The 24,045-nt window shown below is 35.5% G+C and overlaps 1 protein-coding gene across 2 annotated transcripts in view; it reads right to left on the bottom strand.

Moving 5' to 3' along the window:
• The window catches only part of LOC149231052 (2-oxoglutarate and iron-dependent oxygenase domain-containing protein CP2-like), a 172,399-nt gene that overhangs the window by 18,627 nt on the left and 129,727 nt on the right, over positions 1-24,045 (bottom strand). For both annotated transcript variants that reach the window (XM_089379104.1, XM_089379103.1), the window contains one exon: positions 19,319-19,437. In XM_089379104.1, the coding sequence (XP_089235230.1) occupies positions 19,319-19,437 (119 nt within the window). The remainder of the gene's footprint in view (positions 1-19,318; positions 19,438-24,045) is intronic.

Genomic DNA, 24,045 nt, shown 5'->3' on the forward strand with positions numbered 1-24,045 from the left:
GCATTATATGCTCTTCAAAACAGATGTAGAGAGGCAGAGTTATGGGATTGGAAAACAATTGAAGTGCTTTTTGGACTCCTAGTTTGTCCAGTGATGCTATATAGGTGTGAATTGTGGGCTAGCAACACCCCCATCTCAAAATGGAAACAAATTGAGAAAATCCAAAAACGCTTGATCATGAGCAAGTTCAAAATAAAAAGTTCAGTACCTTATGAGATAATGGTGAGTGAAATAGGAGCAACACCCATCGAAGCAAATGCTATGGTGCGGCTCATAAGATATCTAAAAAGAATTGAGCAAATGGGAGTAGGTAGATGGCCTAATGTATCTTCAATGAAGGCATGAGTGAAAGAAAGAAAACATGGATCAGACAAAACCACACAATGGATGCAAAAATGGAATATTTACCTCAATGCATGTCCCACAAATAGCAAGGAGCAAACAAATTTTATTATGGAGAAGTTTCGTAAATGGGTACAGAGAAAAGAGTTGGGTAGAAAGAAGAAGTACTTCATTGAGGAATTCAATTGTTTAACCCTACATGTGATCTACAATAAAAAGAGTTCATTGGAGCTAGTATTTCATGGAGGGAAAAGGTTCTTATTACTCAATTAAGAACGAACTCGCATCAACTTTGTTGTGAAACAAGACAGTGGAAAAGGCCTATAGAAGCTTGGGAGAAATAAGTGTGTACATTTTTCACATCTTGGGCAGTGGAATCAAAAAAACATTTCATTTTGGAATGTGATGCATTCAAAGGCATTAGAGAAAGTTATGGGAATATGTTAGCATCGATTTCTTGGCATTGCCTTTTCAACGAGGGGATTGTTGGAAGGTTGGGCCAGCTCACCATCAATTTGAATAAGAAAAGGATTGAATTGCAAAAGACGAAAAGCAGGGAACCGATGGTCCCATAGACTATTTTTAGTCTCGTAGACGTTAAAATATCATTTCATTTATCTCCACTAAATCTTTAATCACATCTTAAGTTTTGCATTGATTTTCCTATGCGTGGAAGTTTCCTTTCAGCTATGTTATCTCCTCTTGTGTGGAAGTTCCCTCAGCATGTGGGTGTGTGTATGGAGCAAAAGGAGGGAGTGAAGTGGGGTCCACTTCCCACTCACTTCTCTAAAGTTTTACTTTAGACTAATTAAATTAAAACTCAAATACTTTGTCTTCACCCATGCGTTGACTCTCTAAGGAAGTTGAGCTTCAAATCTAACACTTGGATTTTTCCCATGTACATTTATTCCCTGGATGATGTGGCTGCCAACTCATTTCAAACATTTGTTTGACTTTCTCTTACGTTTGGATGGTTTTCCACTCATTTCCACATCATTTTGGCATGTAGGGGAATTTATTTTTCTCCATTTTTTATTTCTGGGCTATTTATCTCTCATTTTTCCACTAAATTCAGGAAAAAATGGGTTTTGGGGGTCTAAAGTAATTTTTCACCCCTCAAAGTGTGTCTTAGTAGAAAGTTGAGGTGTAGAGATCCAATTTTGACTACTCATGCCCCCTACAACTTCTCTAAACATAACCTATTACAATTTACATAAACAATTTATTAAAAATCTCATCCCATGAGAAATTTTAATGATTAAAAAAAAGGTACCTAAACCTAATCAAATTGCGCGAAATTTTACGAGTGATCTAACATGGTAATATACATTGACTCTAGACACTAGGACTCACTTAAGGCCTCGCTATCAAGCCGCACTCCAGCTTTGGTGTTCTAACTGGGAGAAAAAACTCAATTAATTATCAAGTGCGTATCTCCTCTTTGTCGAAGTTTCCTCAGCATGTGGGTGTGTACGTGGAGCAAAAGAAGGGAGTGAAGTGGGGTCCTTTTCCCACTCACTTCTCTAAAGTTTTACTTTAGACTAATTAAATTAAAACTCAAATACTTTGTCTTCACCCATGCGTTGACTCTCTAAGGAAGTCGAGCTTCAAATCTAGCCCACACTTGGATTTTTCCCATGTACATTTATTCCTTGGATGATGTAGTTGCCAACTCATTTCAAACATTTGTCTTTGACTTGCCCTTTGGCTTGGATGATTTTCCACCTCATTCACACATCATTTTGGCATGTGGAGAGATTTGTTTTTCTCCATTTTTATTTCTGGGTTGTTTATCTCTCATTTTTCCACTAAACTCAGGAAAAAGTGGGTTTTGGGGGTTTAAAGTAATTTTTCACCCCTCAAAGTGTGTCTTAGCAGAAATTTGAGGAGTAGAGATCCAATTTTGACTACTCATGCCCCCTACAACTTCTCTAAACATAACTTATTACAATTTACATAAACAATTTATTAAAAATCCCATCCCGTGAGAAATTTTAATGATTAAAAAAGGACAGCTAGACCTAATCAAATTCCGCAAAATTTTACGAGTGATCTAACATGGTAATATACATTGACTCTAGACACTAAGACTCACTTAAGGCCTCGCTATCAAGCCGCACTCTAGCTTTGGGGTTCTAACAAGGAGGAAAAACTCAATTAATTATTAGGTGCCGAAAAACACAAATAATTAACCAAGTAAAAAAAAAATACTCCCTAGAGTGAACTCACTTGATAAAAAAGTCCTAAGCCACCTAGGCCTATTACATGACTCTATTTCATCATTTTAAAATCACCTTATAATATCCACGCAGGGCTTGCGAAATCTGAGTACAATAGAGAAGAAGAGAGAGAAGAAAGAGCTTAAAAACTGTGATGATGTCTGAGCTCTGGAAGTGCAAGAATACTCTGACATGTCCTTGGGCAAGGGGTCTTCAAGGGTACTTCAATGGTCAATAATACCCTCGGGGATAAAGGCATCAAAAGTGACATCAGTAGAGGAAAAGAAAACTATATTGTTCTTATTGTTGGCTGAGATGAAGACTAAACATGAAAAACATCCTCGTCATCACCCACAAAGTTAAAGGCTAGGGCTAAGGCATATGAGTTAGCGTTTGATCTAGCTAACCAAGTCGAATCATCACCAATAACACGAGCATTTGGGCCAGCTGTGGAGACAGGGGTACAATGCTCGTCTAGCTGACCGCTTGGATGAAAACATTTGACTTTCAAGTGGTTCTAGATCTAGTTTAAGCACTCATCAATTGAACGCATACTATTGCAGTTTCACCTATTTAAGAACTAATTGGAGAAAAAGTTACAAATTCATAGTGAAGCTACAATTTCATGGCATCTGACTTTCTCTATGATCCGAACGTTCTGAGGCAAGTGATTCGAACTATCTGTGATAGTATTGTTTCATTCCTGGCAATATGTCAAAGATTGGGAGTTCGAGCCTCTGTAGAAGACCCCGTGATCCAATTTGAAGAAATTAGTCCTAATCTTTTTATCTTTGATGAAATGTAATCAATGGTGACATTTGAAGACTAAGAAGTCCGAGATCATCTAAATAATCTGAGCTCTTCTTTATAGCACAAGTTCGTGGAGGAGTTAAACCTATGGTGTATTGATACAATACATAAAAGGACGGTGTACACTAATAAATGTTGACCTAATTGTTTTGAAGACGACCATGTCCACTGGAAAGATCTATTATATATTTGAAAACCATGCTCCTCTGTAAGTATTCAATAATATGATCAGGATTATTGTGATTTCACTAATAATCTTCCTTTGAGCTTTTGTTCTAACCTTCAGAACAATCAAACAATGATGAATGGCTCAGTATCCCAATAAAAGGAATAATGACAGGATACTATTTTGAAATTTCAAGTACTAAACAAAGGGGACTGCTAAAAATGTTGCTTGTTTCTCTTGATGAAGTCCTATATAGCCAAGTTTTGGCATGAATATTTAAGAATAAGCCTTAAACCTGAATGACAAAATTTATTGTAAAACAATGTTGTTATCATATTGTCAAGAAGAGGAGGCTTAAATTAAATTCTTATACAAGACTATTACAAAGGTCTTGTTGAAGGATTTGAAATTAGATTGTGAAGGCTGAGTTCAAGTTTTGAATTTCAAAGACTGAGTCATTCTGATATGGACATGACTAGTCTACTGCATTGTGAAAAGGAAATACAACTATGAATGAAGGGTTTCTTGATTTAAAGAAGATCAAGGATGAATATTGCTCGATTGAAAGTATCTAGGAATGTTTTAGGCTTGCAAAACCCTAGTAAGGGTTTGAGCAAGAAAGCCCTACGGTTTGTGAAATTCTAGAATGTTGAAGTTGAAAAAGAATGCAAGGATGTCGATATCAAAAACAAGAACGATGAATATAAGCATTACTCATCTAGGATTTGTAAACCATAGATTGAACTTGAAGAATTATTTGGGTTTGAATCAAAACCCTAGCTAATCAAATTGCAAACCCTTTCAAGTCAAAAGGAATTGAGAATGCCTTAGGCTTATGGATTGATTGCTTGCACTTGAAAGAAGAATCCCTAGCTCCTAGAAGATTTGGCATGTTAATAATGAGCTTGATTGCAGGTTGGATGCAAGAAGGCTAAAGATTAAGAGGGAGATGACGAGTTCTCAAAAGATAAGTATCCTGTACTTTGTTTCATTTTTAAATCATTACTAATGATGTCGACTCCTCGATGATGATGTAGACTCCTTGATGATAATGTGCATGAAGTTGACTGGATCTGAAAAAGTTAAGATTAAGATGGAGTTGACACAATCTCAAGAGATAAGTACTTTCTTGATTGTTTCTATTATTGTTTCATTATCAGTCTCTTGTCTTTGTATATCTTGTTTGGTTGTATTTGTTCTTCCATGACCTCCTAGAACGGATTGCAAGTACATAATGAACACTACCAAGGTGTGGCAATCGTTGGAAATGGATGGAAGAACAATGTGACAAGAAGACTCGTGATTGGATGAGCTTTGGACTCAAAGGGAGAAAACAAGATCAGCCTCATAGAAGCATGTTTTAATCCATGAAGATGGCTTGAATTTTTGAAGATTAATGTTGATCCAAATTTGTTGAAGAAGAGCCCGTGACTTTTATACTATGTGTTGATGATGTGTTTCAGACAAGAACTGAGGTCCTTTTTCGCCCAGTGTAAGAGGGAGTTGATTGAAGAATTGTAAGATTGAAAGTGTGGCATGAGCCTGGTGAAAATCTTGTTAAGGTTGTGGTATGATGGACTGTGAGTCCATGGACACTTGCTTGACGAAAATTTTAAGAAGCTGCGAGACTTTGTTGTTGATTCTCTGTTTGGCTTGTTGAACCACCTAATGCATGGAATTGTTGACTTTCTTTGGACTAGATGTATTAAAGAAAGAAAGAGCACTTATGGGTGTTGTATTGGTCTGAATCGCATGGATGTTCTTGCTGCATTTAGCACGATTGAAGATGGAAATGTAGTTGATTTGTGAAGCAGGTTGGCTTCGAAAGTTGTTTGTTGATCCATTTGATCTTGTGTTGGATTTGTCCATGATTGTTGATGTTTGCTTCTGTAAGAAGCCACTTGTTGTCTACTAGATTCTACCATGGTTGTTGATGCTTGCTTTTATAAGAATCCACTCGTTGACTGCTAGATTCGATCATCATATACGTGTCTGCTAATGAGCAGGTTGTTGATGGTTGTTTTTGTAAGAAGTCATGGCTGAAGCTGAATGAATAGTTGGATGTTGTTGTTTGCTGAAATGTTTGATGAAGTGTTGAAATCCACCATGGCCACTTTTCTGCTATTGAGCAGGTTGTTGATGTATATGTGAAAAGACTAGAATGGCTGAGAATCCCTTTGGAGAGGGAGCATTGATTGATAGCATCATGAATCTTCCTTAGGCTGCAACTATGAGACCTATGGATTGGTCGGGAAGATTGTCACTCCCTTCGGTTAGTTGACTGGGAGGCCACTGAGTCTAGTCGGGGAGTTTGATTCTAAGGCTTGACATGATCCCTTAGGGTAGCATGATTTGGATTATCCACAGTATTATGTTTCTTATGTCGACGTTTTGAACCCCCAAGGGGGTCCATCCTCAAGACCAAATTTGATAGAATATGAATGACAGTTATTTTGAGAGAAGAATCTTCCGACCAGAGTATAAATACAAAACCTAGAAAATATTTATATATAAGCTAACCTATGAATTTTTTTTTTTATTTTAATTACTTTTGTTTATTAATTATTCTAATTTTAATTATTTGTTTTGACTAATTGTTAATTAAATCATTAATCCCTTATAACTAATCAAATTAATGAGATAAGTTTATATAATCTATTTTATTTTATTCCATTAATTATAGTTTTATTGTTTTTAATTAATTTTATTATTCCATTATTACTTTTAAACCTAATAACCTGAGAAGTAAATGATCTAATTATTTTTATTTTTATTTTTTTATTTTTTTAATATAATTAATTAATAAATTAATTCAATTAATTAATCAATTATATCAATTAATTCATAAATTAATTAATCTAATAAATTAATTTATTAATTAATATAAGTAATTCATAAATTAATTAATATACTAAATTAATTAATATAATAAATTAATTTATTACTTAATATAATTAGTCAATAAATTATTTCATATAATAAATTAATAAATTAATTTATATAATTAATTAATAAATTAATATAACAAATTAATTAATTATATTTTATTTGGGAATTTAGACTTCTGTGATCCATGACATTGTTTAGATAATCTTCAGCAAAATCACATAACCATTCTTTTGTCGACGCGTTTCGAACCAACCAGTGTGGTTCATCGTCAGGACAAGTTGAAGAACGAATCCGGTTTAGCTGATTAAATAGAGTGTGCAGAGACTCCAACGGCTATATTGCCAACGGCTAATTTGACCTAATGATTCTAGTCAAACCATTAATTTAATTATTAACATTCCTATAAATAGCTGCAACAGGTAAATTAGTTAATTTATATCTAAAATTAAAATCATTTTATAATTTGAGTATATAATATAATATCCATATTTATTAAAATGGTCATATATTTATTAAATAATCTATAATTATTATTATTCTAATATTATTTAAATATAAATGAATGGTATTAAGTTATGTTATAGTTACCATAGGTAATTGTTCTTTAAATTGTACCATCCTTTAATATATATAAATGAATGTTATATAGTTACATTCGGTAATTGTTCTTAATATACTATTCTTTATAATATAATAGCCATATTTATTATAATGGTCACATATTTATTAAATAATCCATAATTATTATTATTCTAATCATATCTAAACATAAATGAATGGTGTTATTTTTAGAATATATTTACATTAGGTAATTGTTCTTTAAAAGTACTATTCTTTATTTATTATTTAAATATAATGGTTCATTGGAATAATATAAATTAATAATTCACAATTCCAATATTATTAAAAACAACAAGTAAATAGGATTCTTATTAAATTATTATTATAAAGTTCATGTTTATTAATATTATAATTACATCATATATATATATATATATTTATTTTTAATATCTTTTCTTGAATATATTTTAAACCTAAAGGTAAATTAGGTCTCCTCTTATATTTAAATAAATGGTTTATATTCATTAAATAAACACTATATATTCAATAAATATTAAAGTTAATTATGTCATTAGGTAAATATACTATTCCTTATAAGGTATAAAAGGGTTATAGTAGAAATTAAATAAAAGCATAACTAATTAAAATTAAGGAACCAAAATAATCTAATCTAACTATAAAATATCCACTAGAATCATATACGGGATAAGGTAATACCCTGAAATAACTTATTAATAAATCACCACTCCAAATTACTAGGACTTATCTGCCAAAACCGAGACTTAAGGAGGGGGAAGACAGAAACCTAAAGACCAAACACAAGGGGAATGAGGAGGCTAGGAAGACAAGGCTGGGACCCAGCAGCTACTAATCTTCCAGCCATCATCCCTATTAAGATTGTTTGGCCTTTTCTCAATCTCCAGGGCCTCTCTGAATTTGCGATGGTGAAACTTCGCAACTTTGGCAATGACTTGAGCCTCCTCTATGCATACATGATGCATAGTCTTCTCCGCATGTTCAGCCAGGGCTGAGGACTTGGTCCTACCATGTCTCAGGTCAGCCGAATGCTCGCTAATCCGCTGATTGATAGAGCGACCAGTCTCACCAATATAAGGGGTCCCACAGGAACAAGGAATGACATAGACGCCCTTCATGTCCTTAGGGTCAATCGGGTCTTTTACAGACCTGAGGGAGCCACGGATAGTGTTGAGAGGTCTAAAAGTAGCGGGCACATCGTACCTCCTCAAAATTCTCGCAATCCTGTCCGTGGTCCCTTGGATGTAAGGAAGGTTCACACCCAAGATATGATCTTTGGGAACCCTTCGGATTGAAGGCTCCTTCTTGGCCCTGAGGAAGGCTTTTCGACCGAGGTGCCTATTATAACCATTCTTCTCAAAGACATCTAGGAGATGAGCCTTTTCTGTTTCCAGGCTCTCCTCATCCGAAATTCTAACAGCACGGGTGGCAAGAGTGCTAAGAACCCCTAACTTCTGAGCGGGGAAATGATGCGAAGAAGCATGCAAGTATTGCTCAGTATGCGTCTTCTTTCTAAACACCCGATGAGAAAAGGAACCATCCACCTTCTTAGAGATGAGAACATCCAAGAACGGAAGACAACCATTATCTTCTTTTTCCATCGTGAATTTGATGGCGGCGGATTGGTTATTAAGGTGACTAAAGAAACGATCCAGCTCGTCAGGACCATGAGACCAGACAACACCAGTGTCATCAACAAATCTTTTCCAAAGCTTTGGTAAGAGACGAGAGGAGGCTAAAGCCTTAGACTCAAACTCCTCCATGAAGAGATTAGCGACGACAGGGGACAAGGGAGAGCCCATGGCAACTCCGCAAGTTTGCTCATAGAATTCTCCCTCGAAGCTGAAAAAGGTAGAGGTAAGGCAAAGCTCAACTAACATAGCCGTATCAGGGTCAGTTAGTTTATTAATTACGCTCATGGCCTCATGGATAGGGATACAAGTATAAAGAGAGACCACGTCGAAACTCACCAGAATGTCCTCGAGCTCAAGTTTAATTCTTTTAAGATCCTCAATAAAAGAAGCTAAGTCTTTGACAAAGGACTCAGTCTGCCCAACCAAGGGTCTTAACTTTGCAGCGAGAAACTTGGCCAGGAGGTAAGTCGAACCACCGATGGTATTGACAATGGGTCTCAGGGGGACCCCATCCTTATGGATTTTAGGAAGACCATATATCCTAGGAGTGATGGGGTTACCCTCAATAAGTTTCTGGGCTAGAGGAATCGTGGAATTGCACGATTTTATTTGATTAATTAATTAATCTTATTTAATTTTAATTTTATTTATTATTAATTTTTATTGATTAATATAAGTAATTCATAAATTAATTAATATTCATTAATTAATATACTAAATTAATGAATTAATTAATATAATAAATTAATTTATTACTTAATATAATTAATCAATAAATTAATAAATTAATTTATATAATTAATTAATATAATTAATTAACAAATTAATTAATTATATTTTGTTTGATTAATTAATTAATTAATCTTATTTAATTTTAATTTTATTTATTATTACATATATTTAATTATTATTATTATTATTATTTTTGAACTAAGCTTCTAAAGGTTTGGAGGGATTTTTCTGTCTAATCAGGGGGAGCCAATTTCCACTAATCTCACTCCCATTGTCCCTGTTGAGGTTCTGAGGAAGCTTCATAATTTCAATCGCCTCCCTGATTTTTCTCTTTTGATAATGCTCCTCCCTTGCAATGATTCTGGCGTCTTCTAAACACACATGATGTTTGGTCTTGGATGAGTGTTCTGCAAGGGCTGATGTACAGGATCTCCCATTCTTAATATCAGCTCCGTGCTCTTTGAGTCTTATTTTCAAAGATCGTCTTGTTTCACCAATATAACTCTTGCCACATGAGCAATCAATCTTGTACACACCCTTGAGTTGTTGATGATCTATGTTATCCTTAACTGACCTCATCATTTGCCTGATTGTTCCACATGTTGTAAATTGAGTGTTTATGTCTTTCTTTTTTAAAATTTTTGCAATTTTATCTGTAATCCCCTGGATGAATGGGAGGTAAACTTTACCACAATTTCCTTCCTTGTTTTTCTGAGGACTCTTAGAGAGGACCTTATCTTGGGCTCTTTTTATGGCTTTCTTAATACTAAACTCCTTGTATCCTAGGTTTATGAAAACAGAGGTTAAGTGTTCAATTTCCTCATTTAGGTGATCAGAGTCAGAAATTCTGAGAGCCCTAACAGCTAGAGTGTTTAAAACGCCAAATTTTTGTGATGGATGATGGTATGAATCAGCATGTAGATAGCTTTCAGTATGTGTTTTCTTCCTATAGACCTGGTGTCCTAAAGTACCATCTTCTTTTCTAATGATCAGGACATCAAGAAAGGGAATTTTACCGTTTTCTTCAAGCTCCATAGTAAACTTGATCTCGGAAGATATAGAGTTAAGATGATTGAAGAACTTCTCCAGTTCAGCCCTGCCATGGGTCCATTTTAAGTTAGTGTCATCAACAAATCTTTTCCACCAAGTTGGTTTCAAAGGGTATGAGTCAAGGGCTTTCTTCTCAAAGTATTCCATGTATAAGTTGGCGACAATAGGTGAAAGCGGGGAACCCATGGCGACTCCTGATATTTGTTCATAATACTGGTCTTGAAAGCTGAAGAAGGTGGATCGTAAGCAAATTTCTGCAAGTTCTGTTGTTTCAGGATCGGTGGCTATTTTTATAACATGAACAGCTTCATCTAGAGGAATCTTTGTAAACAAAGAAACCACGTCAAAACTTACCAAAATATCATCTTTATCTACCTTTTCATTCCTAATAAGTTTTACAAAATCATTGGAGTCTTTTATAAAAGACTCAGTGTTACCAACTAAAGGTCTCAGAATCTTAGCCACATACTTCGCTAATTCATAGGTAGGGGAGCCAATGGTGTTGACTATTGGTCTAAGAGGAACCCCCTCCTTATGGATTTTTGGTAATCCATAGATTCGAGGTATAACCTCACAGGATGGGATCAACCTCTTCTTCATTCTATTCTCCAGGTTTGTTCTCATGATGGCTTTCTTGACTTGTTTCATAACCCTAGGAATGGGATTGGATTTGATTCTTCTATAATTTCCGCAATTTAAATGTTCATTTCATCTTATGAATGTAATCATCTTTGTTTAACACAACAGTTGCCCCTCCCTTATCTGCTTTAAGAACAACAATTTTGTCATTATTACGAAGGGACCTAAGAGCATTCAGTTCCTCTTTATTTAAATTACAAATTTCGCAAAAGGGATAGTGCTTGATCGATGTGTCAGTGTCGTTCAGCTATCATCATCAGTCTGATTTCCAAGATGTTATAATGTAAACCCATTCCGCATGTATATGATGTAAATAATCTCAGCAGACCCGTGTCATGTATGTAATGACTAAGTAAACCTAATTTTCTGGTGACGATTTACATTCAGGAGGTTTTTTGTCTCACCAATCCATTCTCGGATGGTCAGCAGAGTTTTCCTTCATTCTTACCCCAAAGCTGGAATGGATTTTGTCGTTGGGATCTTAGGCGAGTCCTAGTGTTCTAGATCGAGTCTATGGAAAAATGATTTGAGAATAATCCAAACTATTTGGTTAAGTTATTTTATTACAAATTGCTTAGTCTGTTGGATTATATTTGTGTCGCAGAAATGGGTAGTCTGTGAGAGTCTATTACGAATGGGTTTTCCCCCTTATGATGTAAAAAATATGAAAATCATAATGTAAAGTGTCTTGAGGGTTGGAAAATAATTTATCCCCTCATAGGTTAATTAATTAAATTTTCTGGCCAAAAATTAATTAAAATCCTAAGCCAGAAATTTAATTAATTCTAAGTCCTTGGTAAATTTAAATTCTCCAAAGGCAACATTCGTCAGTCCTAAAAAAGTAAATTTTAAGATGTCCAGGGACTAAGGTTAATTAATTATTTTGATAAATTTTAAACCTTTGATCCCTGGGGTTAAGTCAAAGTCAAAATTTTGGGGAAATTAACTAAAAAGTTTTAATTTTTGAGTTAATTAAAATACATTTAGTTGAAAAAATCAAATTTCCTCAAAAATTAAATATTTCGATGGATGAGATTAAAAGAAATTTTAATCTTCATCAACGGTTGAGATTGTTTTGACGAGGATCACTTGAACTAGTCATTGGAGAATTCATCTTTAAATAGGAAGTCATTTGTCAGTCTATCTATCTGATCTCTGAGTCATGTGCTTAGCAAGAAGCTTTTGTGTAATCTTTTTTGGATAATAAATAAAGACTTTGGGGTTAAACTCCGCTGGTGTTACTCTTCATAGGAATACTGTAAGATGTGTTGTTTTCATGCATAATTTTTTTAAGACATTGATGATAGCTTCTGAAGAGTGATTTGAGTACAGGTATCTTGCTGAGTCGTTGGGATTTAAATAATAATTTAAATTTTGAACATAATAGCAGGTATCTCTATTTGTCTGAATTTTATTATTATTTACTCGCTCTATTTTGATGGCTAGATTGAGTTTTGCAGGAAAATCTTGATTGTTAAATCCTCGGGCATTAGGGGAAGTTTTCAATTGGACCAACCAACTGTCAATCCGTGTTTTCTGAAGAAACCAGCTAAATTAACTCCGGGCTTATCATAAGATTTAAGTGGTGATATACGAAGGATTTCGAGTTAGCGCCTCCTTTTTAAAAAGTTTAATTTTTGTGTGGAAAATTGATAGATCTAGTTGTTGAGAGCCTTAGATTATCAGATATGGGAGTGGAGTTGGACTCATACTCCTCAGACCTAATAGGTCTACCATTCTTGTACATAGATCTGTAACTTTTTTTGGTTTTCTGACTTCAGTTTCTGGAGTTTTATTTACCTTTTGTATATATTGGTTCTGGGTGTTTTTGCTTTTAGGTACAGGTTGCAGATCTAAAAGAGAAGTTTGATTTGAAGCCCGATCTAGGCTCTAAAGGGTAAGATCTAGCCTCAATACCATTTTGCAAGGACATTATTCAAAATATTTTACAGTCTGAAGGGTTTCAATTTTTCTGAGGATTTCATAAGCTTCGTGAAAGAAAATCTGAAGCAGGAATATATCATTTTAATCAAGATTTTCTGGAAAATCTTTTTATGTTTTTAGGCTACCGTTTTCTGTTGTGTTTTTCCCTTCTTTGGAAAAATTCAAATTTTTTTTCTTTCTCCCTCTTTTGGTGGGTTTCTCTCTGCCTACGTTTTGGGGTTTCTCCTCATCTCTGCGTTTTTCCATTTGCAGCTCACTCTTCCTCCTCAAACAAATTTGATTTCCTAACCCATATTGTCTGCAAGCCTGCAAACCCTTCCTCAACCCTCAACTTGTTGCCTCTACGTTTATTTTTTTTTTACAAACCCTCACTCTCTCTAACAGCCTCCCTTATCCCTCCATTCCTCTCCCTTACTCACAGCTCTTCTTCCTCGAGTCTCCAACGCTGTCATTCCTCCTCTACGCGTCCTTCTTTTCCTCCATTGACCTGCATGCAAACTCTTTCCGATGTTTCCATTGACTGCTCGTTGCCCGCTCCCTCTTAACTTGTTGCCAAGCCCTGTGTATCCCTACTCGCTGCTCTTCAAAACTTCTCTCTTTCGTCGTCGTCGTCGAGCTTGCCTGCAAAAACATTTCATTTCCTTTTGTTTCATTACTTTATTTTGATATGCGTTAGGTTTAGGTTTTGTTATTTTTTTATTTTATTTTTTAAACTTTGGTTTGGTTAAATTCATTTTAATTTAAAATTCGATTTTTTTTTAGGTTGTTGTTTTTTTACTTTTATTTTTTTTTATTTTACATTTTTCCATTTTTTGTTTTAACTTATGATTTTGATTTTTTATTCATTTCAAAAACATTTAAAAAATATTTAAAAAAAAAAACATTAAAAATCTAAAAAATTTAAAAATTGTTTGGTGACTTTAGAATTGCTAGAGAAATAAATTAAAGGAGGACTTGCGCTTTCACATTAAAAAAATTTGATGTGCCCTATGGCCTATTAAAAATTTAATTTATTAACCCTTTGATTTGTTTTACTTTCCTCACATTAAAAAATTTGATTTCTTCATTTATCACATTAAATTAATTGCCTAAGGAATAATTAAATTGTTAATCTAAAGTTCCTTGGTGTCCTTTCGTGGTAGTGATATTTTTACTGTCAAGTGCGATTAATGTTTTAAACATCACATTGACTATAGGAGAAAGTTAAATTCTTCTAGATTTCGGATTTAATTGCTAGAAGCTCTTGCATGATAGAGTTTCCATGATCGTCGTTTTGCCACATTTATAAATTTGCTTTGGATAACTTGTTTTATTTAGTCTATGATTAATTCAATATAAAGGCACTGGTCTATAATCAATTTTATCTTGTGGTTGTCTTATTTTAATCTACCCATCTCAATTGACCAAGACTTGTTCTAAATTCATCAAGTTGTTCATCCTTAAATCTCCTAGAGCCTGTGTTCCATAGACTATCTTCATCCATTCACCTTAGGGACTACCCCCCTTGAATTGTCTAGGAAAGAGTCTAAACAAAGTGAGTAAGGATTACAGTGACAACCCTTACTCTGAGCGTTGTTGCAGTGCCCAAACACTTTGTGTGACAACAGACCCCTTTCACCCTTCTCTTGGCCAACAATCAAAGGGAACAAAGAGAACAAACATCCAGAGTTATTTCTCATCCCCTGCCACCATTGCCTCTTCTAATCCCACCATGGCTCAAAACAGGTTGTTCCATCATGTCAAATGGATGGATCAATGGAAAGAACTACACTATCATTAATTTCCTTGCTTCTTGCCCTCAAGGAACCATGTTTTTGAGATCAGTTGATGCATCTGATAAGGTGAAGGATGCAACCCTTCTATTTGAGCTTTTGGAAGACATTATTCAGGAAGTGGGGGAGCAGAATGTTGTGCAAGTCATCACAGATAATGCCTCAAACTATGTTCTTGCTGGAAAGATGCTTGAGTCCAAATATAGGACCATATTTTGGACTTTGTGTGCTTCACATTGCATAGACCTCATGCTTGAGAACATAGGCAAAGTGGAGTGGGTAAAAAACAATGTAGAGCATGCCAGGTGTATTACAAAATACATTTACAACCACTCATGGGCATTGGCCCTAATGAGGAAAAACATTGGGGGCAAGGAGCTTGTTAGGCCTGCAATTACGAGATTTGCAACTCGCTTCCTCACATTGCAATGTCTCAATGCTCAACAGAAAAACCTGCAGAAAATGTTTTCTTCTGATGATAGGACTGAATCTCGGTGGTTTCATAAACAAGATGCCAAAGACACCAAAAAGAAAGTGTTTGACAATTATTTTTGGAAAAGGTCTGCAGAGCTTGTGAAAATTACCAAGCTCCTTGTTAAGGTGCTAAGGAAGGTGGATGGGGAAAAATTGGCCATGGGCTACATTTATGAGGCTATGGATCAGGGAAAGGAGAAGATACGAGCAGCTTATAAGGACGAATTAGCAAAATATGGTCTTATAGGGGAGACCAGTGATAATAGATGGAACAATCAACGTCATCGCCATACACATGCGATTGGGTATTTTTTGAACCCAAAGTATCATTATAAAGCTCGGCTAAGAGATATGCGGGATGGGGAGGTGAGAGTTGGATTGATTGATTGATTGGAGCGCATGGTCCCTATCCATGCAGACCAATTGGAAATACATAGACAACTTACTCTTTTTAGTAGGAGGGCAGCTGGTACCTTTAGCAAAAACTTGGCAAAGATGGCAAGAAATGTGGATCAACCAGGTAAGCAATTCCAATTTCCAAATTGTTTTTCTTTTCAAGTTAAATTGCTTACAAATTTACAATTCAAATTATCTATAAATACTTGTAATTTTTAAATAAGTAATGAAATGGACTAAGTTACTAATTAATGTCTTTTTCTTTGCAGCACATTGGTGGGAGTCATTTGGTGGTCAATGTCCTCAATTGCAAAAGTTTGCAATTAGGGTCCTCAGCCAAATTTGCAATGCTTCAGGTTGTGAGTGTAATTGCTCTGTTTTTGAGCACATACACACAAAGAACACAAACCGTTTGGAAAAAAAACAGTTAAATGATCTTGTCTTTGTGCAATACAACCTTCGACTAAGGCAAAACCAAATGATGAATAAAACCCCTGATCTAGATCCCATTGTGCTGGACGATATTGATCCAACATCATAATGGGTGGAGGCGACTGAAGATCTTGTGTTTGATGTTGATTTTGACATTGACATGGCATTAGCAGGGGATGAACCAGATTTGGTGGCGCCATCAGAACCAGGATTAGTAGCCACATCAAGGAAAGGAAAACAACCAATGGAAGGCACTAGTCGTGCAGCTCAACCAACTCATGCTTCCATTAGGTCCACTTCTATTGTTATTGGTGGCAGTGCTACTAAGGTTGTGGATGAGGTTGAGGCATCCTTAGACTCTGAACTAGATGATGTCTATGTAGCTCCTGATGATGACGATGATCATGTGTCTAGTGGTGGTGATGAATTTGATGATTGATCATGTATAGAGTCTAGACTTGTAGTCTTGTAGTAGGCCAATGGCCTCATAGCTTGTAGCAATGTTTTTGGACTTTATAGGCCATTTAGAGCCTCATTGCTTATGTATTTTGTCGATGATATGTATTGCACTCAATGCCATTTTGATATATTCACCTTTACATGGTATATAAATGAGCAAACTTTGCATCTTTTGTCTCTTTTGGCTTAGAAAGATGGTTTTAAATCTTAAAAATAATTTTTTTATTAAAAAATAAATATTTAATGTATTTTTTTAAAAACCGATTCATTGAGATCTGACCAGTCCCGGTTTGACGGTTCCGGTTCGAAACCCGGTTTATTAGGTGGACCGGTCCAGTCACCGGTTCCGGTTTTTAAAACTATGGATACCACTAAATAAATAAAGAACTCACTATCGAAGTGTTGTGTTGAGTGTGATGATACATTTATATTATATGGGTATTCACATTGTGGAAAAATTTATCAGAGCAGAAGACACAAGGAAATTGATAGCAAAACGTATTTTTATAAGTGCATATATCCTTCAAGCTTCAGATAACTTGTACATAATGGTATTTTTCTGTTTTTTTAAATGCAAATATCATTATTAAGATGACATGTACCTAATGGTATTTCTGTAAAAGGATGCCGTATTTCAGTTAGAGGCATGCATTACTAATTAGTGATTATATCATTAAGAAATAAAATCCAGGAACTAATTCATGGCAAAGAAATTTTAAAAACCTGTACTTTTGAAATGATGGTACTTTATGACCTCAAAACTTTAGATTTGAAATTTACTAAGGAATTTTGATAAAACTGATGGCAAAGAAATTAAAAAAAAAACTATACTTCTTTCGAAATGATGGGACTTTAAGACCTACGAACTTTAAATTTGAAATGTTTTATTACGATACGAATTTTATTCTTGCCCGACACCACATAGGAACCCATAATGCACCCATTTTCGGGGTTCACGCACCCATTTTTGGGGTACAATGGACCCATTTAAGCAAACGAACCCAGGCCACAAGTATTGAGTATCAGGTTCTTATGGGAAGAACCCGGTTCGTATGGGTGCGTGATGGTATCCATATGTGAGGAATGTGTTTTTATGGTTTAAAGTTCTTTACTCAGATATATTAATTTTGTAATCTACTTTGGTTTTCTTCTTGAAGGAAGTTATTGTCTTCAATTCAATCTGTAAATTGCCATTTCCACTCGATATCAAATTTGAAATTTCAAAGTGAATGTTCATGTTTAGTCTTTAAATTATTTATTTTTCTTGTTGTAAGTTGGAAGATTTCAAAATTCATATATATTATAATTTATAGAATATATAATATATATAAATTATAATATACCCTCGACAAACCCACGTAAACTGTTTCAAAAAGTGACACACCCATCCCCGTCCCCGTCCCTGAACCCACGTTTCCTGGCAACATAGGGTATATCCTTGTTTGTGTAATTAGTATTGTCCCTCTATATGATATTCACTTTGTACAAAATAATAGAATCAACCAGAAAAACCTCAGCTATGTACTTTGTTGAAATTGCTTTAGTATCTCAAGGATAAAAATGAAAAACCAAAATAACCACAAGATTACACACTCCTATAGCGTCAAGCACTACAACGAATAAATATATCCTTGTTACAATGTTAGGTGATCAGTAATGCGCCTCTCTATGATATTCAGTTTCTACAAAATAATAGAAATTAGCCAAACAAAACCCTAAAAAAGCCTAAGCTATCTAATTAGTTGAAACTGAAACAGCCGCTCTGCTGATTATAGTATCTTAACAATAAAACAAGAAATCAAAGTAGCAACAACATACAGGTCTTCAGTGGGAAATCTCTAAAATATAATAAAAACATGAACTTTTACAGAAAATATGAGGCAAATTTATATTCAAAACATAGTAATACTAAATTTGAGTTCATAACACTGGTCATACTTGGCCAATTTTCTGGAAGAAAAAAGGCTGAAAAAATTTGTGTGACAGAAGACTATGACATAGAATTATAGGAAAAAAGGCAGACTGCGTAGTCCCATGACCTCCAAGGTTGTGTTTAAATTTTATCGTGAGAAAATCATGTTGAATTTATGAAGCCCTCCATGATTCATAAATGGAACTCTACTTACTGTGAAGGGCCCACAAGCATTCCTAGGAGTAAAACCTTGATATTTTCAATCCTAGGTTAGGAAATTTTATTTTCCTCAACTATAAGGGCAAGGACCATAAATGATAAGAAATTGTCATAGAGTGCCAGAAGTCCTCAGGACATGAGAGGTATTCAGTGTTTCCCTAAGCACAGAGTAGCAAGAAATTATGTATCTCTCATACGTAGCTATAATGGCCTCCACGTTCAGCACAAGTTGTGCACCATGCAAGGATCATAAATATAGGAAAAGGTTTACTAGAGTTTCTAGCAACACAAGGACATGAGTGATATTCTGCAATTTGCTGTGTAGAGTAGAAAGAGATTATGTAGTGCCAACAGGAAGAGAGGATTTATTTCAACAAACAAAACATGAGACCCTAAAACCATAACATGGCAAAGATTTGCATCTAACTGGCTAAAATCAGATCGATCCAAGGTATTTGATAGGCTCCCTTATGGGTAAAGACATTCAATCAGTTTCGTGTTGAGTAAGTGAGTCCTATGCATGACATAACACATCTAAACTCAATAATAATCAATAAACTTGAATCAATATCTCCCTTATAAGGTTGAGATATGACAACACCTACAAAACCAAACTTTTGGAAAGAACTTGCCTTCTACACCACAGGATCAAATTCACCCTATAACCAGAGGTAATGATCTTTGCTCCATGACGATGACGACCAGCATGAAGTACAGCTTGGCCAGGAACATGAGAATATTCAGAAATCTCCTGCAATAAGTAAAGGACAAGGAAATCTTAAGACATCCAATCCAATTCTCCAATAATACTATAAGCCTTAAAAGTTAAAACAACTAGCAACAGCCTGGAAATGACATGTTATGGTAGACTGTTTAGGAACAGATGAGATTAAGCTTTTGAACTAATCTATCACATAAATTGCAACTCTGATGAGGCTGTAATTTTCCCTAGTGTTGTAAGGAAAATATCATCAAATGAACAGCAAGCTATGTTCGAAAAGACTACAATTATAAAATACAGAAAAATTGTGAAGATCCAATGCACGTCACAAATCCATTCAAAGTAACAATTCATAAGCTTTTTTCAAAAGTTAATTCAATATATTCTCATCTTTAAAGCAAGTTATTGTACATTGTCTTCATAATTTATACAGTTGAAAGAATCCAAAAACAACTGGAAACTTTGAGCTCATTCTGTAATAACCATGGTCTTGAAGTCAACATCACAAAAAGACTATAGGCTTACAACATTTTTAAAAAAAGGAAACCCACACTACCACATTTAAAAAAATATATATTTCACTGCAAATTCGAAGAAAACCAAAAATCAAAGAAATGTATCACACAAGCAGTCTCTCTTTTTGCCAACAGTGTCACTGCAGTTTCAGTGTGGGGAAAACCTTATCCGGATTGGATCTTTATATTTTGTTTGTCATCCATCTCGATGCTCTCAAAGTGGAGGAATCAGCTCACAGGACCATTTTTACCAGTGGGACCCAATTTAGCGAATTCTGGTCTGAAACCTTCTGGGAGCATTTTGAAGCATTAAATGACGTTTTTCGAGGGTAAAATTTTGTCACTTTAGCACCACATTTTTTTCCCTATTCTATACACACAGACCTTTCCAATGGTGTAAGATCATAGCTTTGAGAACTCTGATGTACATGGAGCCATTCACCCATGATGCATTCAGAGAGCACATTCAGAGGATGAGGACTTCAAGGAGGTGTTTCAGCAGTTGCAAATCCAGAGTCATGTGCACGATGGTTACAACACAGTTGACTACCATTTCTAGGACGGGTTACTCTACAGAATGGATAAGTTATGTGTTCCTACAGGTGAATGATTGCAACTGATTAGAGAGGCTCACACCTCCAAGGTTGCAGGGCACTTTGATGTAGGGAAGATAGTGGCCAACTTGCAGAGGTATGTGTATTGGCCCAAGATGCAAAAGCAAGTAGCTAGGTTAATAAGAAGGATGCAACAATGTTGCCAGGAAACGTGGGTTCGGGGACAAGTACAGGTGCGAGGACGGGGACAGGTACGCCATTTTTCGAAACAGGGTGTGTGGGTTCGTCAGGGGTATATTATAATTTTTATATATATCTATAAATATTATATTTTATAAATTATAATATATATGAATTTGTATATTTTTCAACTTTAAACAAGAAAATTAAAATATTTATGATTTAAACTTTAAATATTTAAACATGCACATCATTGAACATTCAACATTCACAATGAAATTTCAAAATTTCTAGTTTGATATCAAGTGCAAATTGGAGTTTACATATTAATAAGAATCATGATATATGTCCATTGTCATACTACATTCAAAATTTGTCTTAAGGCATCTCCAAACAAGAACTGGGAAATTTTAAAATACTAAAATAAAAATACCTAATAGTGAACAATGGCTTCCTCAAGCAATGTCATCAACATCACTCAGATCTTCAGTTAGCATGCTCTCCAAGTAGGGATCACTCTCATCCTGAGGCTCTTGCTCATCCATAGCAATTGGAGGTAGCTCAATAAGGCCATCTGGTTGTATCTCCTCGTCCACACACATAGCATCGTTTGTGTATTGGTCCCATCCCTTGAAAGGACCCTCGTATCCAGGGTCTTTTCGAGATATGAGACGAAGTGTGCTATGAACGTACACTAAGTTCTCTGCCTTCTTTGAGCCCAACATATTTCTCTTTACTAAATGGATAAAGGCATAAGTACTCCAATTCCTCTCGCAAGATGAAGAACTAGCTACCTAGAATATTAGGAGAAGCCCATTAAATTAATTAAAAAATAAAATATAAAAACTAAAAGAACCCCAAAGAACCTAATTTTGGCATTCCAAGTACCCATCATCAGGGTTCTCTGTACCCGTCAAGACAAAAGAACCCAAATTTTTTTAATGAAGAACCCGGTTCTTATGGGTTCTTCTCAGAAGCACCCGAACCCGAATCCAATACTTGGGGACGAGAACCCGGGACGGGTTCAAGAACCCCACCCCCGGGTTCGGGAACCCATGCAACATAGGGATGCATGCTTTGTTGTACCAGCGAGACTAGTAATAGGAAACAGGGTCTATATCGTCCCTTACTTGTACCCACTCATCCCTGGGAAAGCATTTCCATGGACCCTATGGGAGGTTTACCAACAACCAAGAAGGGGCATAATTACCTGTTTGTGGTAGTTTTTAGGTTCAACAAGATGTGTGTTCCGATGCCCGGTAAAAAGACCATCAATGGGCAAGAAGCAAGCTTGTTGTTTGGACAGGGCAGGGTGCACTTTGGGATACCAAGGAGCATCATTTTAGATAGGGACACAAGATTCTCAGTGCATTTTGGACTACATTGTGGGAGAAGATGGACACAAAGTTGAAGAGGTCTACAACATTCCATCCACAAACAACTGGGCAAACAAAAGTAACCAATGGGACTTTGGTGCAGCTTTTGTGGGGTTACGATCAGAAGCATCTCAAGACTTGGTTTGAAAATTTGGTATATATACAACACTCTTATAATAGAGCAGTCCACACTTCTACTGGTAAGTCCCCATATGAAACTTGTTTAGGAAATTTTCCACCTTCACCTTTGGATATTGCACATGGGCAATGGGGAGTGAGGGAGGATCTTACAGGGAATGCCTTAAGGGAAAAAAGATTTGTAGAAAAGATTGGGCAAATCCATTTACATGTACAAGAGATACTATAGAAGTCACATGAATTATACAAGGCCAAGCATAATCAGCACGGGACCAAAAAGTCAATCAAGGTGGGAGACAGAGTGTGGTTACAATTGAACAAGGAAAGGCTACAGAATCCTGGTCAAAAAATCAAGCCTATGTCATATGGTCCCTTCAAGATACTGGAAAAGGTGGGAGAAAACACCTATAAACTCAAATTACCCCCATACATGCACATTTAATTAGTTGTGAATGCAGAGAATCTGAAACTCTATAAGCCAAGAAGAGAAACAGATCCTACCTTATGTGGAGGATTTGGCACCAAATGCTTAGGCTAAGTTGACAGAAGATACAGTTTTGCAAAAGAGGTCCAGAACTACAAGCCAAGTCCAACATGACCTTTGGCAAATTGGGTTGAAACGACAACTTCCCTAACAAATGTTTGTCCAGACCGTGAAAAAGAACAGGGAGTTTGTCTCTATAGACATGACTCTTCGTGAAATGGTACTTACCTAGCTATATATACAAGACCCTCATTCTCATTTGTATCATCCTACATCAATTTTTTTATACAATTTACAATTACCGTCCTACGATGGATGTCTTTGTCTACAAAGTATTTTAAATATTTTTGTTGCGTATACGACTTTTGGTCGTTACATTGGTATCAGAGCCACGTCTGATCCCGGCTTTTAGCCATCAAACTCAGTCAATATTGTTGTCATCAAGACTCAAGTGTTTCGCTATGAAGTGGGAGGTTCTCCAATTCACCAGTTGGCCTTTGGCCATTTAAAAAATAAAAATAAAAAGAGACAAGAAAATAATATATAAGTACATAACAAGAAAACATAGATATTAAAAAAAAAAAAAGAGGAAAAGAGCTTATATATTATGAAAAAAATCGAGATAAAAAGAAATATATATATATATATATATATATATATAGAGGATATATAAAAAAAACAAAAAACAAAACAAAATTAAACTATAGAAAAAAAATACAAAAAAAGGGTAAATATTAAAAAATATATATATATATAAAAAAAAATCGACCCTTTGGAAGCCATAGTCACATTCGCCAACTACCACGACTGTCTGCCAGCATATCCCTGCGACTACACGTTGGTCGATTCTTACATAGCCATACGCTCCAAAACAACATATTGACACAGCTACGGAAGCGCCACTGCGCACGTTGCACACACCGTTGCCACCATCGCTCTGCCCACAATACCATTCAATCACTGTCTATCTGCCACCCTTCCTCGTTGTTCCGAAAACCGGCCACCATCTGCACTGTTTGAGCCGCTTCCGCCTCAAGAACCCATGCGCCAAGGTTTGCAGCCGCCATAACTATTGTCTGCAACCTTCGGACTTCCCTACCTTCCACAGTTTGGTTGTTGAGTTCCCTCCGCCCCTGTTTCCACTTCACCATATTTGTTGTTGTTGTCTCACTACTAACCATACGTCGTATGAAGCCTTGTGCCATTGAACGTTGAACAATTAACCCAAACAATTCGACGCGTCTGTATGCTTTTTGTAGAGCCACCACCCATTTCGCATCTCTTAGGAAAGCCAAATAATTGTCTATTAAGGTACCTTGAAACTAAAGGGTTACTGATCAATTATTAAAGAATTTTAATTTAAGTTATTAAAACGAAAAATTGAAGTTGGG

The sequence above is a fragment of the Pinus tabuliformis genome, chromosome J (assembly GCF_031772625.1).
Source record: "Pinus tabuliformis cultivar Carrire ecotype Pingquan chromosome J, CPIR1, whole genome shotgun sequence".
Taxonomy (NCBI): Eukaryota; Viridiplantae; Streptophyta; class Pinopsida; order Pinales; family Pinaceae; genus Pinus; species Pinus tabuliformis.